Genomic DNA, 16342 nt, shown 5'->3' with positions numbered 1-16342 from the left:
CTATAAGTCTGATAAACCTTAAAGATATAGCAACAAAATCTAGCGCATCTAAATACAGCTTTTGGCCAAATTTGGGGCTTGTATAATTTTTTTATATGCCCGGCTGGAAGTGCTTTTGCTGTGTAAAACAAATGCTGGATAAGTTGGCGGTTCATTCCGTTGTGGCGACCCCTGATTAATAAAGAGACTAAGGGAATGAACATTATGTAAAAATGGCTTGCCGTATTTTTTTGAAAATACAATGCTTAATAAGTGTGATGGTGATACATGCAAAGTTGGCTTGCCATATCAGTAAAAAATATGGAGTTTAAGTCAAAAATGGCTTGCCATATTTTGAGAAAAATAATGCTTAAAAATTATTTATTGGAAAACTATAAGTCTGACAAACCTTAAAGATATAGCAACAAAATCTAACGCATCTATATACAGCTTTTGGCCAAATTTGGGGCTTGTATAATTTTTTTATATGCCCGGATTATAGAAAATTTAATATTTAACATTTTTTATTAAATAAACAATAAGTCTTATAGGCATGAGGAGATATAGCAACAATCTTGAATGTAGAAAGCACATTTTGACCACATTTGGGCCTTGTGGCATGAACGGCCTAGGAGGAGATACGTTTGTTTTCAAGGACAGAGTAGCATAACAGTATGTTGGCTTTCTCAAGTCAACATAAAAACTGCTCAAGACTGCAGAGTTCATGACCGTTATGGGGTTTTCTGGTATAAGACCAGACCAACAACCACTAAACCACTTGCAGCATCCAAAAGCAAAATACACAAAAAAACAGAACTATTTATGCAGCCACACACACACACACACTATACACTGATAATAAGACTTACTGATTAACTCAGATAACGCAGGCAGCGAATATCACTAAAATGCACTTGAAATATAAGAAAATACCTTGAAGATTGAGATGACCCAGAGGCCTTCTGGCCTCCATGAGACCGTTGAGGAGACTGTGAAGGCCAGTCGAGGTCACTAAAGGGTTGGCTGATAGATCCAAAGACACCAGGGAAGGACAGACAGGAAGACACCTAAAAACACACATTAGGAGTTCTTAATGAAGGTTTATGAACTGCAAGTAATGTGAATGCTAAATAAATAAACTATACTCAGGATTTAACCCTTCAAAGTTAGCGCATACACATTAGGAGTAGTGAGAAGTGAACACACACATTGTATAAGGGTGTGTAAGGTAAGTCCCCACTATTTACTGAGCACAGTTTATTTGTATGAGCTCTTCTTGTGTGTATTGCCTCTTCTTGTTGAATCGCTAAATGCATCTTCAAATGTAAGTTGCTGAATGTAAATGTAAGCATTGGTTTTCTTCATTTTTGCAGTCACAACAGGACTTTTTTTGGTACAAAACACAGTAAAAAACGGAAAGAATTGATAATGTAAGAGACCCCTTATTTATTCATACATCAGACTTCAAACTACATAAATATATAATATTTGTTTCTTCAAAAATGTTTTACAAAAAAAGCAACTACCCATATGTGGTGTACAGTGATACTCCATAGACATAATGAATTTTATACTCTTAAAACTCTAATCTAGAAATATTTGAGTTACAAAAACACATTGATCTGTTTCGTAAGACATGTGTTACCCAACTGGTGGCAGTGTAGAAGAGTTTAGATGCGAAAACCTCTAAGTGCCAAACATGAACATTTTTCTCAGCCTCCTTTGTTTATGTTGAGATATTTCAGTTTAAAGACCAGGAAAAGGACTTATTCTTTGCCATAAAAGTGATTAAAAACCATAGCGAATGACGTCAAGTCTGACACTTTCATTTCAGAACAGACTTGAGCAGAGTCCCAAACCTTAAATCTCATACACGAGGACTTAAACAGCTTTTATATTGTCATAAAGCACAGGTATAAGCATGTTAGAGCAGGAGAGTGCAATAGCTACATCACGTGTATAAATCACGCCATGGACATTACATTAAGATGCCTAAAGGTTAAAAAAGCCTATTTATCAAAAGAAGATGGACAAATGAAAACCTTTCTGTCATAAACTATAGTAAAACAGCTTGTCAAAAGCTCGAACAGATTACATACAGGAATAGAGAAAAGAGCACTCTTTAATTATCAGCTGCTAGTCATTGCGCCTTTGCCGTGTGCTGTGTAAATGCAGACGTTTGGAGACAATTCACTTTTAAAAGATGATGTAAGCAGGTCATCAAAACAAATCAGATACTGAGTCACAAAATCGGAATTGACCATCAAGATCTGCAGTGTAAATACAGCCTTCATGAGTAGTTTTACACTGGATTTATGTGCTTTTGCATACTAACACAATAAACATATACAGCATGAAAGAGCCAGAATAAGTTTTCTTTCAGTATTTTTGGATAAAGGTGTCTGCAAAATGCATAAAAATAAACATAGTTGAATCACTCACCTAGCAAGCAGGAGGATGCTGTGGTCTGTAAGTCCATTTCCAGACAGATTTAAGTGTGTGAGTGGACAATCCCCCTAAAAAACAAAATCAGTCAACATTGTGTCCACAGCAGATGAACGCTGCCAATTTTAAAAGCACAGACTGAAAGCCATTACATATATTTTATCATTCGTTCAATCACAATATTTAAGACAACGGTTACTTCCTTCAGAAATCATTCATATCTGATCAATTTGTGCTTTTCCTGTCATTATTAAAACTCATACTTGCGGAATAAAAGGGAAAACAAACAACAACAACTGGTGGCCGCACTTAAATTTAAAAGCTCATATTGACAATTAATAATAACATAAAAAAAATTATAAATCATTACACTGTAACACTGGCCCAATCACAATTCTATTTTTGTACCCCTTCCCCCTGGCCCTTAACATTGAGTGTAAAGGGGAATGGCTTCAAATATTACCCCTAAGAATTGGGAGAGCACTACAGCCCCTGCACAAGCCATCATATGTCATTGCGGAAATTTAGCATTTTTTTTTTTTTTTTAAAAGCATGACGGTAAAACACGAACGAGGTTAAAAAGTTAAGCCAAAATTGAAGCAGGGTTGGAACTAAACTGTTTGACACCCCTGTTATAAAAGCTGTATGAGACCACCTGAACAGATAAGACAGTCTAAGGATGAACTCTGGAAAGTGCTAAAAGAATCCTGATATTACACAACACATTCATTCATTCATTTTCTTGTCGGCTTAGTCCCTTTATTAATTCTGGGTCGCCACAGCAGAATGAACCGCCAACTTATCCAGCAAGTTTTTACCCAGCGGATGACCTTCCAGCCGCAACCCATCTCTGGGAAACATCCACACACACATTCACACTACGGACAATTTAGCCTACCCAATTCACCTGTACCGCATGTCTTTGAGCTGTGGGGGAAACCGGAGCACCCGGGTACACAACATATTATTTCAGAAAATGTCAAGACATTTAGGACAAAACAGTAGAAGCTGTAAAGAAAGCACATTTTTAAAGATATTTCTTATATTTTCTGTTTGCTTTTAATAAAGAGACTGATTGATTATACATTCCCTAGTAGCAAAGAATTCTGGCCCAGATTTGGCATAAAGCTGGCACAGCAGGCATTCGTCCGGCACTGGCATACAGCATGTGGCCAAACATGGCCCGGGTTTGGCAGTGGTGGCACCGTCTTTAAGGCGGCACACAAGATTTGGGCCAGATGAAAAACGTAGTATTTGGCCCAGATTTAAAAATTTGATAAGTGGGCCATGTGAGTTTGGCCAGTCTTGACCCACATTTAAAATACACTAAAATTATTTTTGAGTAAAGAAAAAAAATTCAACCAATCAGGTCACTTTGAGAAAAAGCGTGCCCATAGTGTGCCTAAAGCACATCACTCCATGGGTTTATCAATTTCATTGCAATCGTGACAAACCAACCTATCTGGCCCAGTTCAGGCCCAGTTATGAGTTATTAACTTGGCTGAGACTTGGCCCAGATATGGTCCGTGTTTGGCCCTTGTCTGAAAGCCAGATTTGGTCTAGTCATGTACCGTAATTCACTGCGGCATGTGGGCCAAGCAAAACCTGATTATGTGGGCCAGAGCTGGGCCAGAGACATTTTGCTATGTGGGTTGTGCCAAAGTCTTGGGCCACAAAGCTGGTCTAGTGCTTAGGACGTTTGCACAGTACTGTTCAAAGTAACCTTTGTTTGCAGCTTTGGTCAATATCATAATAATACCATATCCTGTTATATTATTCTTCACAAAAAAAAAACTTTACAACATCAAAGGTCTCTACCTGTGCAAGGAGTTTAGTAAGGATTTCCATGGAAGGCTGGTCAGATGGACCTCTACATACTGCAGAAAGCTCCAGATGCGTGAGACAATGCATTGGTAACGTCTTCAACACAAGCTCAAAACCAGTAGAGCCCAGTGCATTATGGGAGAGGCACACAGACCGCATATTTCCAGTGCCTGTGAATGCACAAAACAATCAATACATTAGAGAAACAAAGCAAGGTCTAACCAGCTGAGATCAAACACAGTTGAAGTCAAGATTATGCGATTTTTTTTTTATATATTTCCCAAATGATGTTTAACAGAGCAAGGATTTTTTCACAGTATTTCTGATAATATTTTTTCTTCTGGAGAAAGTCTTATTTGTTTTATTTTGACTAGAATAAAACCAGATTAAATTTTTTTTAAACATTTTAATGTCAACATTATTAGCCCCCTAAAGCAATATTAGTTTCGATTGTCTACAGAACAAACCACTGTTATACAATTTCTTGATTACCCTTAATTCCCTAATTAACCTAGTAAAATGTCACTTTAAGCTGAATACTAATATCTTGAAAAAAGGCAGTGGAATCCAAACTCATTTCTAGAGGGCCGGTGTCCTGCACATTTTAGTTCCAACCCCAATTAAACACACCTGAACCAGCTAATCAAGCTCTTTCTAGGTATACTAGGCCCCGTTTACACTGTCAGGTCTTGATGCCCAATTCCGATTTGTTGCCTATATCTGATTTTTTTGTCTGTCAGTTTACACGTTGTTTTAATTGTGACCCATGTACAATTTATGCATTTACACTTGTCATACAATTTACGATGTCGCGCATACATAAAGGCGGGTTCTAGCATCTGTGCCACACTAGCCACGATGGAAGAAATAGTCTTGTTTACAGCTCTGCAAAATATGCGAAGTGTAGTGTAAGAAGTGAATGGTTTAGTCTAGATTCATCCCCACGCAGTTTATGTAATGGTATAGCCCTGATGTGTGTGTGTGTGTGTGTGTGTAGTTGAAGATGTAGCCTTTGTCTGTGTGCACTGGGGTTGCTCGATTATGGGAAAAATCATAATCACGATTTGTTTTGGTCATAATTGTAATCACGATTATTCAAAACGATTATCAGTTAAAGTAAAAATTATTCGCCCTTCAGTGAATTTATTTTTATATATAAATATTTCCCAAATTATGTTTAACCAGTATTTAATAGTATTAAATATACTATTATTTTAATATTTTTTATATCATTTTTTTTCCCAGGAGAAAGATTTGTTTTATTTCGGCTAGAATAAAAGCAGGTTTAAATATTTTTAAACCTATTTTTAATGGCTTTAATAAAAATATCTAGTAAAATATAATGTACTGTCATCATAGCACAGATAAAAGAAATCAGTTATTAGAAATGAGTTATTAAATCTGTTATGTTTAAACTGTGCTTTAAGCATCTTCACTGTAAGAAAAAAATTTAGCTAAAAAAAGTCCTTAAGTCAAGAGCAGTGAGGGATTTTCTCCTTTATTGTTTGATTAATAATAAAAAACAGGCAGCAGCAGGAATATTTGCACGCTGTCACTTTAAGAATAGCTCAGCTCTGATATGGTTTCTCTTTCACGTCTTTTGACTCTCAACTTGTTTGTTTATTAAACACACAAGGATTAATATAAATAATCACTGAACGCTGCGCTCTAACACAAATGTGCATGTATTTGACTATTAAAGTGCTCAAATTATGATGGCGTTAGATGTGTGTTTGCTCTGCTGTCTGATGCTAAGCGCGGCATGCACACACACTCTACCTGTCCGAGGCCGAGCGCGGCACGCACACACACAACAGCATGTGCTCTTTTGTGATTTTAAAAATATAAATGATGTGCATCCCGTGTTGCAAAAGTTACAGATACAGCACATGCTTTCAGTCATTTTCACGTAGAACTGAGCTTTGTAGAGGAACAAATGTGTACAACTGGAAAGGGGGCGGGATATGATGAAATAATCGTCTATCTCGATTAATGTTTTTTTTTATAATCGTTAGAAACCGAAAACGAATTTTCGATTAATTGCAAAGCCCTAGTGTGCGCACTGGTGTTGGAGAGAATAAAGTTATTTTATGTATAGCCAATAGCGACAAAAAGCAAAAGTTAAAACACGAAGTTCGCCCAACTTTAAAATGATTTTGAGGCGGAGGTGGGAAAGGGCCATCATCGCAGCTTGCACCTATGATTTAAATATGGTGTCCTCCACAATTCAGAGGAATTTGTGGGTACGAGAGAGATCTCAGATCTAGTGGGAGCAAATTGTGGTGACTGACTTCTTTCCTCCTCCATGTTTCCTCTGTTGTTGTTTATCGCGTCGGCGTCTCCACACACACTCTTTCTTCTATGTCAATAAACCAGGGAGAAGCACCACATTGTCGCAAGTTTAATAACATATAAAACGGAAAGCCTCAATAAATCCGATCTGCCTGTTTACATGACAGTCGCATTGTCACATATCCGATTTATATCGGATTTATTTCCACATATGAAGGAGGCCTGAAACCGATCTCTGAATATCCGAATGCTTGCGTTTTTTTCATGTTTACACAGTCATAGAACAGATCCGATCGGTGCCACAAATGCGCAAAAAATCAGAATTGACTCACATTTAACTGGCAGTGTAAACGGGGCCCTAGACTTCCAGGCAGGAGTTTAAGAGGAAGTTGGAGCTAAACTATGCAGGACACCGGCCCTCCAGGACCGAGTTTGGACACCCCTGGCCTAGGGGCTAATAATTCTGCACTTACTGGCCATGGCGTTGGCTAACAGGAGACGGTGTTGCTGGAGGAAACGCGCAGAAAGACCACAGGCTTGCAGGGACAGAGAGGACAGAAGAGGACAAGAGGATAACAGACTGGCTAGCGCTTGTGTCCAACCATCACCCAGAGGATTCATGCTTAGGTTCAACTCCTCCAGACACTATGGAGAGAAGAGTGTATTCAAAGTAAACTTTATACAAGTCCCATGTATATGGAGAGTAATTAAATTCAGCTTTACAGTAATAAACAGGGAAATAAGCATCATTGACTAAACAAAAAATGAATCTGTCAAACAACTCTAAATTAATAGTGTCAGGTCAAATCACTTCAGTGTGCAGTACTGACTAAATAAAGTCACAATATTTTTAGAACAACAATTTGACAATATTTTGGTGTTTTTTTGTTGTTGTTGTTGGTTTAAGTCTACCATGGATAACAACCAAGACACTAAAGTAATAGTAATGGTAATTTACTAATAGTATATTCTTCTTCCTTTTTGAAATGTGTGTAAGTTAATGGTCTATGTTTTACGTATTTTAGGTATGAGATGTTATTGAATTTCCTTCGGGATCTAACAGAATATATTATACATGTCATAGTAAAGTATTACTGCATATATTACAGTGTTTCCAGCACTTGGTTAATGAATGCTAAAGCATACTGTAGTTTTAAATATTTGCATGTTAAAATTGATGCCACACGAATCAGCTTCCGAGTCCAAGTGCTATATCAAACTGTATGGGGAGACTCAACAAATGGTAATAATAAACGTTTAAAAAGTGCGGTAATACTTTAGAAAATCACGATCACAGTTGAAGTCAGAATTATTAGCCCCCCTTTGATTTTTTTTTTCTTTTTTTAAATATTTCCCAAATGATGTTTGACATATCAAGATAATTTTCCACAGTATGTCTGATAATATTTTTTCCTTCTGGAGAAAGTCTTATTTGTTTTATTTTGGATAAAATAAAAGCAGTTTTTAATTTTTTAAACACAATTTTAAGGTCAATATTATTAGCCCCTTTAAGCTACTGTATATTTTTTTCATTGTGTACAGAACAAAACGTCGTTATACAATAACTTGCCTAATTACCCTAAATTGCCTTATTAACCAGTTAAGCCTTTAAATGTCACTTTAAGCTGAATTCTAGTATCTTGAATAATATCAAGTCAAATATTAATTACCGTCATCATGGCAAAGATAAAGGAGAAAAATAGAGATTAGAAATGAGTTATTAAAACTAATATATACTAATATAATTGGAGAACAAAATATAAAAAAATTCATATTTAACAAAAGGGCTAATATTTCTGACTTTAACAGTATTCTACCATCATTTAAGAGGATTATAATCGTGTTCTCAGTAATCTGTCAGTATAATTTCTCTCAAGTGTGATCTTCACACGTCTCTGTTCCTTTAGACGTGACCATAAACACTCCCCACACATAACCGCCAAACCAGAAAGTAGAGAAGTCATATTTTCTTAACCCCAATTCAGGAACAAAAACGTCTAACCACATCCTGTCCCACGATCGAAATTCTCCTTTTTTATGGTCTACAAGAGCTGCAAGGTTTCTCGCAGCCACAATGTCTGCTGTAAAGCATCACGAACGGTGCATTTATTGAGATCAGAACTGAGATGTTTGATATAAAACTCCTTTAGAAAGTTTCCAGAAGGCTTGCTTTGAAAGAATATCCAGGTTTTACAGTAGTTTGATTGGACTGGATGAGGTTTTGTTTTATTAATGGATTTTGCAACATCAATTGAAGGAAAAAGAATCAATCTGAATGTTGTAAAAGGTTCATACACCCCAAAATGAAAATTACTCACCATTTACTAATGCTCAAGTGATTCAAAACCATCATGAGTTTCAGTTTTCTGCTGAACACAAAAGAGTGCTGGAGATCTGTAACCACTAGCTGTGTTTCTATTAGAGCTGCGCAATTAATCGAAAAAAAGATTGCGATCTCGATTTGACCCCCTAGACAATCTCAATCCAGAATTTGTACGATTTTGCCAATCAAGTTCAGAAGAGAAGAAATGACGGCTGCACAAGTCTTCACATTGTTTTACATTCGTTGTTCAGCAACTTGGACACCAATGGTGTTGAAAAAGTCACATGCAGCATTTATAAGGTATTATTTACCCAAAAAGGCCATATCTGTCTTCATGTAATGATGTTTTCGAGGCCGCGAAATCACACGTGACGTGAGCTGCTAACAGAGAGGGCGGGTACGCGCCTGTGAATGAAGTCTACTTTAGTGAACAGAATCTGCATAGGCTGTGAATAACAGGTAAAAAAATTGTAAATAACATTCAGTTTGTGGAACAGAGTGATCGTTTGAGAGCCGCGCAGGAAGTATGAACCGCTCTTAGCAGTGAAAATGAAACCGAAAGCGTGCACAACATTTAAGTAATCATATGGCTATATAAATAATCATAGTTATGATTACGCTACGACAAGCATTTGATATGCTTCTTTCTTTCTTAGCGAACACAAAGTTTAGTGCATGAGAATAAACAGTAGACCTACATATAATATTAATATAGCTTTTTTTACCATACATTTGAGAAATAACAATAATAATACCCCACTCATCCAAACCTTTATTTTACATCTACAGAATCGTGAGAAAATTGTGACCTTTATTTTAAGCAAAAAAAAAAAAATTGCGATTCTCATTTTAGCCAGAATCGTGCAGCTCTAGTTTCTATCCGAAGATGCTAATTAGATTTATGAGCAATAATTATAATTTCCCATAAATATACAGTCTTTTTGTTTACTTAATGTAGTTCTGAAAGCTGATGTGCATATTTTGATTTTCTCAGACACACCAAGGAAAGTGCGCAATATATACTTAGTGTATAATTTTTCAGATGTAACTTAGTCGTAAAATATTTAACTAGCTATTTCTCTTTAAACAACTCACCATTTCGATATTTCAATATCATTTATATATATATATATATATATATATATATATATATATATATATATATATATATATATATATAAATACTATTATATTTCAATATCATATATATATATATATATATATATATATATATATATATATATATATATATATATATATATATATATAAATACTATTAAAGTCAGTTTTTGACATTTTTCAAACATCTTCTTGAGCTAATAAACTACACCTTGAGGAATAAAGAAATAATACCTAATACTTCAATAAATAACAACTCTACAAATTGATTAGAGAAATTTGCTTCATTGACGCAAAACTGCAAGTGCAAAGGTGAAGTGTGGGGTTCTCATTATTATTCAAAGAGAGTTTTCTTATCCTATGAGAAAAGCCTGCTTCTTAATTATTCATGACTGAACGTGCTTTCCAAAGGCAAGGCAGACCTGCCAGTGCCAAGCTGTGAGTCACGGACCCACGGCAAACAATATTTAGCAGCTCATGAAAGCTCGTATGTGTTTGTTTCCATCATCCAAGGGGTTTGTTGCATGTTTTTCCCCGCGATGCTGTCAGGGCGGATACAGCAAAGCTGTTTGTGTGCAGCAAGCATTTTTGTTGGGAGAGCAGTACGAGAATTGAAGAATAGCGAACGTTGTATTTTATCAGGAGTTTGTTCACATTTAGACACATCGCCGTGCTGCTGCGTTTGCCTAAATTCTCTAGATTACCAACAGGGCGAATGGTTAAAATAGACAGGGCAAGAGACCTGCTGCACTGAGTCTGCATTTACGCCTATGATTCAGACCCGGGGCTTGAGGAAAAGTCTACATTTATAGTGTTTATTTGAACACGATTATCTTTATATTGATATAAATTGTAGTTGTGTGTATATGAAATTACAAATAACAAATGTAGCAGGGCGTTAAATTACTGTTTATTTCATTGCATTTTAACTTTGTAAACTATAAAATCACGCGTCTCCTCATGGTTTGTGTCTCATTTTATGAGCTAACTGACAACAGTTGTTCGCTCCCCTCCTTCTCCCCTGCGGGCCACGCCCACTCCTGCCCTTTGCTCGCAGAGCTCCACGCCCATTATGATACATCTTTTAAAAACATTCCGAGGTAGACCTGAACCGAAAGAGGGGGGTGTCATGACCCTTTAAATTCACTAATAATGCAAGTCTTCTTTATAATGACAATTCACACTAGAAAAGGGTTGTTCAGTGCTGGTGGAATGGTTTACTAACCAGGCGAGATGTCACTTACTCACCCCTTGAACTTGTCATTAGATGTGGAAAAACACCCTACTATCACACATCACATTAGGTATGTATAGGGGGTAGTTACCTTCTGTTCTTTTTTTTAAAATAATTCTAACCATGCTTTTATTTCAGGCAAAAATAAAACATTTTACATTAAAGGGCACCTATGATGAAAATCATCTTTTGTGAGCTGTTTGGACAGAACTGTGTATGTATAGTGTTTCCAATGTCATATTGGAGTGATATAAACCCAACATGTCTCTTTTTTTTTAAATGTCCTCATGTTAAAATAGGACCCAAATCCCATTGATTTTGAGGCCCACCGCAACGTGATGTAGGTGTGGTTTTCCCTGCCCACCGAATTGATTGACAGGCACCGTGTTTCTTTAATAACATGTATAAACAAGTCCACAGAGCTTTTTTTTTTTGCAAATAAACTGGGATTACAATATCTGTTCCAACTCTGTTTTTTTTTTTTAAGTTTAAAACGTTTTTAATAGAGGTGTGAACCTATACTAGTCTCACAGTTCGGTTTGGTTACGATTATTATGCCATCGATTCGGTTCAATTCGATACCTTGGTGCATCACAGTGCATTGACGATGCTTTCCATAAACAGTGTTATATTTTAGGGGGGAGGCTATAACCAGCTGTTTGTATAAACACAGACACACAGCACCACACTGTCTCTCATTCTAACACATACAGTACACAAACATAGACAGCACCAAACAAACACACACACACACTTAAGCCCTCGCAACAGGGAGAGCTCGCTTTGAGCGGAGCAGAAAAACGAAAACAAACGAAAAAAAGAAGCACTTTTCCGACGGTCCATTACTGAGAGCTCCTCTCAGCGCGAGCTCTCCCGGCTAAACACATATTGCGAGGGCTTAAACGAAGCAGTGATTGTAATGTCGAGCGAAAAAAAGAAAGACAGCTGTGAAACATAACCAGCTTTGTCTTTTTGTAGGAAACACACTTTAGATCTTTTTAGGGTAAGAGGTTTTTGAGTTAATGCCATCTATAACTGAATGTGTGTCAGGAATATCGAAAACAAAACCAACTGAACCACGCTCATTTCTGGCGCCCCCCTGGATGTACAGCGCCCTTAGCATATGCCTATGGTGCCTATGCCATGGGCCGGCCCTGAGTTGGCTGAGTGTTGTAAATACTTGCGCTCGCCTCCCTCGCGACAGAGCGCATAGGAGATAAATGACGTCAGTACATAATAACCGGTTATGATTATTACTGAACCGATAGCGAATTGTCCGCGTCTGCATCTCGACGCACCGAAGAAACAATTAATTTTGACACCACTAGTTTTTAAAATGGTGCATGTTTGTAATAAAGAAATAAAAGTGCTTTGTAATTCTTAACCGCTATAATTACCATGGCCGCATGGTGTCAGTAAATGCTAATATGTGTGCGTGTGTGTACTGCAAACAGCATTTGTAAACACAAAAAAAGATATTTTAAAGAATGGTGGCTGCTGGCACCCATTGATTTGCATAGTTGAAAAAAAATACTATGAATGTCAATAAGTGCCAGAAACCAACATTCTTCAAAATATCTTCTTTTGTGTTTAGCAGAAGACAGGTTTTGTACAAGTAAGTAAACTTTTTTTTGTGCGAACTATCCCTTTAAGAGATAATATTCAGATATGTCTTAAAGGGCACCTAGGTTACCCCTTTTTTCAGATTTAATATAAGTCTTTTGCGTCTCTAGAATGTGTATATAAAGTTTCAGATCAAAATACCCATCAGATTTTTCATTATACCTTTTACAAGATGCTGTTTTATACTGATTTCCAGCAGGGGGTGGTTTTGTCGGACTGCGCCTTTAAGACGAGTTTTTCCCCGCCTACTGTTTCTACATGCCTCCTCCCTCAGCTGCGTCAGACAACAGACAGACTTAAAGGAAGAAGGTCTCACGTAGCGTTTGTGAGATACTACAGTAAGAACTAACCTTTACTAATCAGTATTGTGAAGTTGCATTGATGAGTCACACACAATATCGTTACAAAGTTAACGCACACACTCACACACACACAGATACACACGCACACCGCAGATGACACACACACACACAGGCTGGCAGGCAGGCAGACAGACAGACAGACAGACAGACAGAGCGCGCTTAGCTTAGTTAAGGCTAACCTCGAGTACTGTGTGGATATCTGTTATGCTAATGTACAAAATAAACCTGATTTAACTTCCACAAACCGGGATTGAAGCGTCTTCTTTTATAATTGTTCTGACATGCGGCTGTGCTGATGAAGTACAGCTGAAGTAAAACGCTGTAATTAATTACACACATACTCTTGTTTTAAACACTTTAAACATGTGAAACTTACTCTTAATCACATTTGATGATGATTGCTGATCCTAGCGAACAGAACAGACCTTTTATTCCCGGTTGCTTTGCGTATGTCTGCCTGGTCTTGTTGACATATACACGCGACTACCTGAACATGTTAATGCGCAGCTGTCAATCAATTCGGTGGGTGGGGCGATCGCACACCTACGTAATGGTGCGATCGATTTGAAAACAGCTCCAATTGGCCGACCCTTTTTTTTGTAGTTAAATTGAAAAAAAAAGAACTGGGTGTGTTCATATCACCCCAGTATGACGGTCTATACACTATACCAACACACAGATCTGTCCAAACAGCTTGAAAAGTAGATTTTTTACCATAGGTGCCCTTTAAATACTAGTAGATCCTGCATTACTGAATGAATGAGCAAGCTAACGTTAAACTAAGTAGGTAAACTGTAAGTAGACTTACAGGAAAAGCAGCTTGACTCCTTGTTTCAAATGCATCTGATGCTTTCCTGAGACCCTCTCCCGTAATCTGATTGGCTGAAATGTCTAAAACTCTAAGTCTAGGCATGGTGGCGGCAGCAGCCATCATTTCTGGAAGCAGCTCATCGTTGAGTCTGTTGGCTGAGATGCGCAGCTCGGTGAGGCTAGCCTGAAGCTTCAGCGCTCGCAGGAGAGGATTGAGAGACGCTGGAGACAAACTCAGACCGCAGACGCTCACACACGAGCTGCTGTCCTGAACCTCACACACACGAGACACGCGCCGGTTCTCCTCTGAAACACACACAGTATGGAAATATATGAAGTGAGTGTGTTTTACAGTAAAAGATTTCAGATTTATTTATGACTGATGATACATTAAAGGGACAGTTCACTAAAAAAAGGGAAATTCGAAGAAATTGATCGGGTTTTAGATGCAAAACTTTGTAAAGATACAGTCTAAAATTTATACAACTATTTATTCTTTATTAGACAGTTAAGTTCTTCATCCTTTTGTAAAATGATACAGAGCTGGTAATCAGATCTCAATCATGATTTCACAGATTAGGAATGGTCCAAGGCTCTGTCTTGTGTATAAAACTCTTGAGCTTGTCATTCCCTCATACAACTCAAGTTATTGCATAAAGTATTTTAGACTAAGGCAAAATATCTCAACTTAACCCTGGTTTTGATTCAATTTGTGATTGGTGTCAACATGCTCCAGCCAATCTTTTTCATACTTTCTGCCTTTATCCGGCGCTAAGCACTTTTGGGCATCAATTTTTTAATCAATGTTTGCAAGTTTTCTTTTAGATATTGAGCCATGCCCCCTAGTAACATTACTTGGACTTACCCCACAAATGTGTCCTTGTCATTAACACAGTCAAATGCTTTCACCCTCTGTTTAATGCTAAAAGGCTTACAACACTGAATTGGAAAAATCCATCTCCACCCAGTTATGTACATTAGAGGCATGATCTGATGCAGTTTTTTTGCAAATAGAAAAGATTAGGTGTAGAGTTTGCATTATTACTAGTGCTGTCAAAATTAGAATGTTAACGCATGCAATTAATTTAAAATATATAATGCGTTAATTAACGCAGTTGCACTTTTTGTAAATTTCCTGTTGTGGAAGACGTGTGTTCAACTTGCAAAGAAATATGGATAAGACCAAAGAAGCGTTTTTGGAAGGAAAATGTCAGTATAAAACAATTAATGTCGCATCACCAGACTGTTTTTTTATTGGAATTTGATACCTCATGCTGAATGGAAAGTAAAAAACTCCACATTTCGTGACTTGTGTGGTCCTTCAAGGTAATCAAAATTCGCTGTTTACATGGTAGACTCATAATCAGAGTATTATCACAATCATAACTGACCAACGAAAAATACATAACAATGAAGATACAAATTATAGCTAATGAAATTCGTTTCAAAAAGATTTATGAATTATATTTTTGTTTGTGCCTGTCCATAATAGGGGTGTCACGATTTCGACTTTTAATCGAAATCGATCGAAATTTATGCTCAATTTCGATTATTGAATCAAAAAATAGAATCGTCGATGCTGCCACGTCCCCATGTCACGTCAGCTTGGCTTGCCAAACGGGAAAAAAAACAGGCTTGTTGAAGTGCTTGTTAAACTGCAGAAGCAGGATACCCGTCGACAGAACTTAAACCCTCTCCTCTTTCAATGAAGTCGCCGGTGTGTAAGCATTTCTGATTTCCAGTGAGTTATGTTGACAACGTTCGTGTTGTCCACAAAAAAAAACACAGTTTTGCAAGCTCTGCTATGTACGTATTACGTACGGTTCATCCGATAGACAACACCGGCATCGCGATCCTCCGCCCGCCCCCGTTGCAAATTCGCCCGCGAAAAGTACACACTCAGGCCCTGTTTACACTCTTTGTTTTTAAATGGCATTTTAAAAACGACAACGATTTGACATACACAGTGGCGTGTAGCATTTCTGAGCAGCCGTCCTTCCCCTCTACCTCTGAAAATGCACATCACGTGACCACACAGACACAGACGCACACACAGCCATGCGCTCGAGACAGCAGGTCCAGGCAGTCAGAGGACTGCTTCAAACTTTCACTCACTTGTACTTAGTCATTTTAGCGAACACCTCAGATACTGTTGGCTGGTTCCTGTTGGTTGTGCGTCTTTTTTACCGACGCCATTATAACAACACAGATCACTGCCTATTCACGAGTCCCGCAGAAAAAGTGATTGACAGGTGGTAATTATGTGTGTATCTTGCCTTTATTCATTTACTGTATGATTTGTTTATGGGTAAAACAAAGACCACGCAGGTC

At 37.5% G+C, this 16342-nt stretch overlaps 1 protein-coding gene across 2 annotated transcripts in view; it reads right to left on the bottom strand.

Annotated features, from left to right (window-relative positions):
• tonsl (tonsoku-like, DNA repair protein) overlaps positions 1-16342 on the bottom strand; it is a 55137-nt gene that overhangs the window by 4838 nt on the left and 33957 nt on the right. The window contains exons 23-27 of one of the 2 annotated variants that reach the window (XR_012392702.1): positions 14010-14317; positions 7014-7185; positions 4243-4418; positions 2422-2495; positions 2-1046 (exon numbers count right to left, since the gene is read on the bottom strand). Coding sequence is in view for 1 of the 2 variants with exons in the window: in NM_001111148.1 (NP_001104618.1) it covers positions 913-1046; positions 2422-2495; positions 4243-4418; positions 7014-7185; positions 14010-14317 (864 nt within the window). In the remaining variant the exon portion in view is untranslated. 2 annotated transcript variants of the gene reach the window in all.

This window comes from Danio rerio, chromosome 17 (genome assembly GCF_049306965.1).
Source record: "Danio rerio strain Tuebingen ecotype United States chromosome 17, GRCz12tu, whole genome shotgun sequence".
Classification (NCBI taxonomy): domain Eukaryota; kingdom Metazoa; phylum Chordata; class Actinopteri; order Cypriniformes; family Danionidae; genus Danio; species Danio rerio.
Note: the sequence above shows the minus strand (reverse complement) of the source record. Positions and strands in the feature narration are given on the sequence as shown.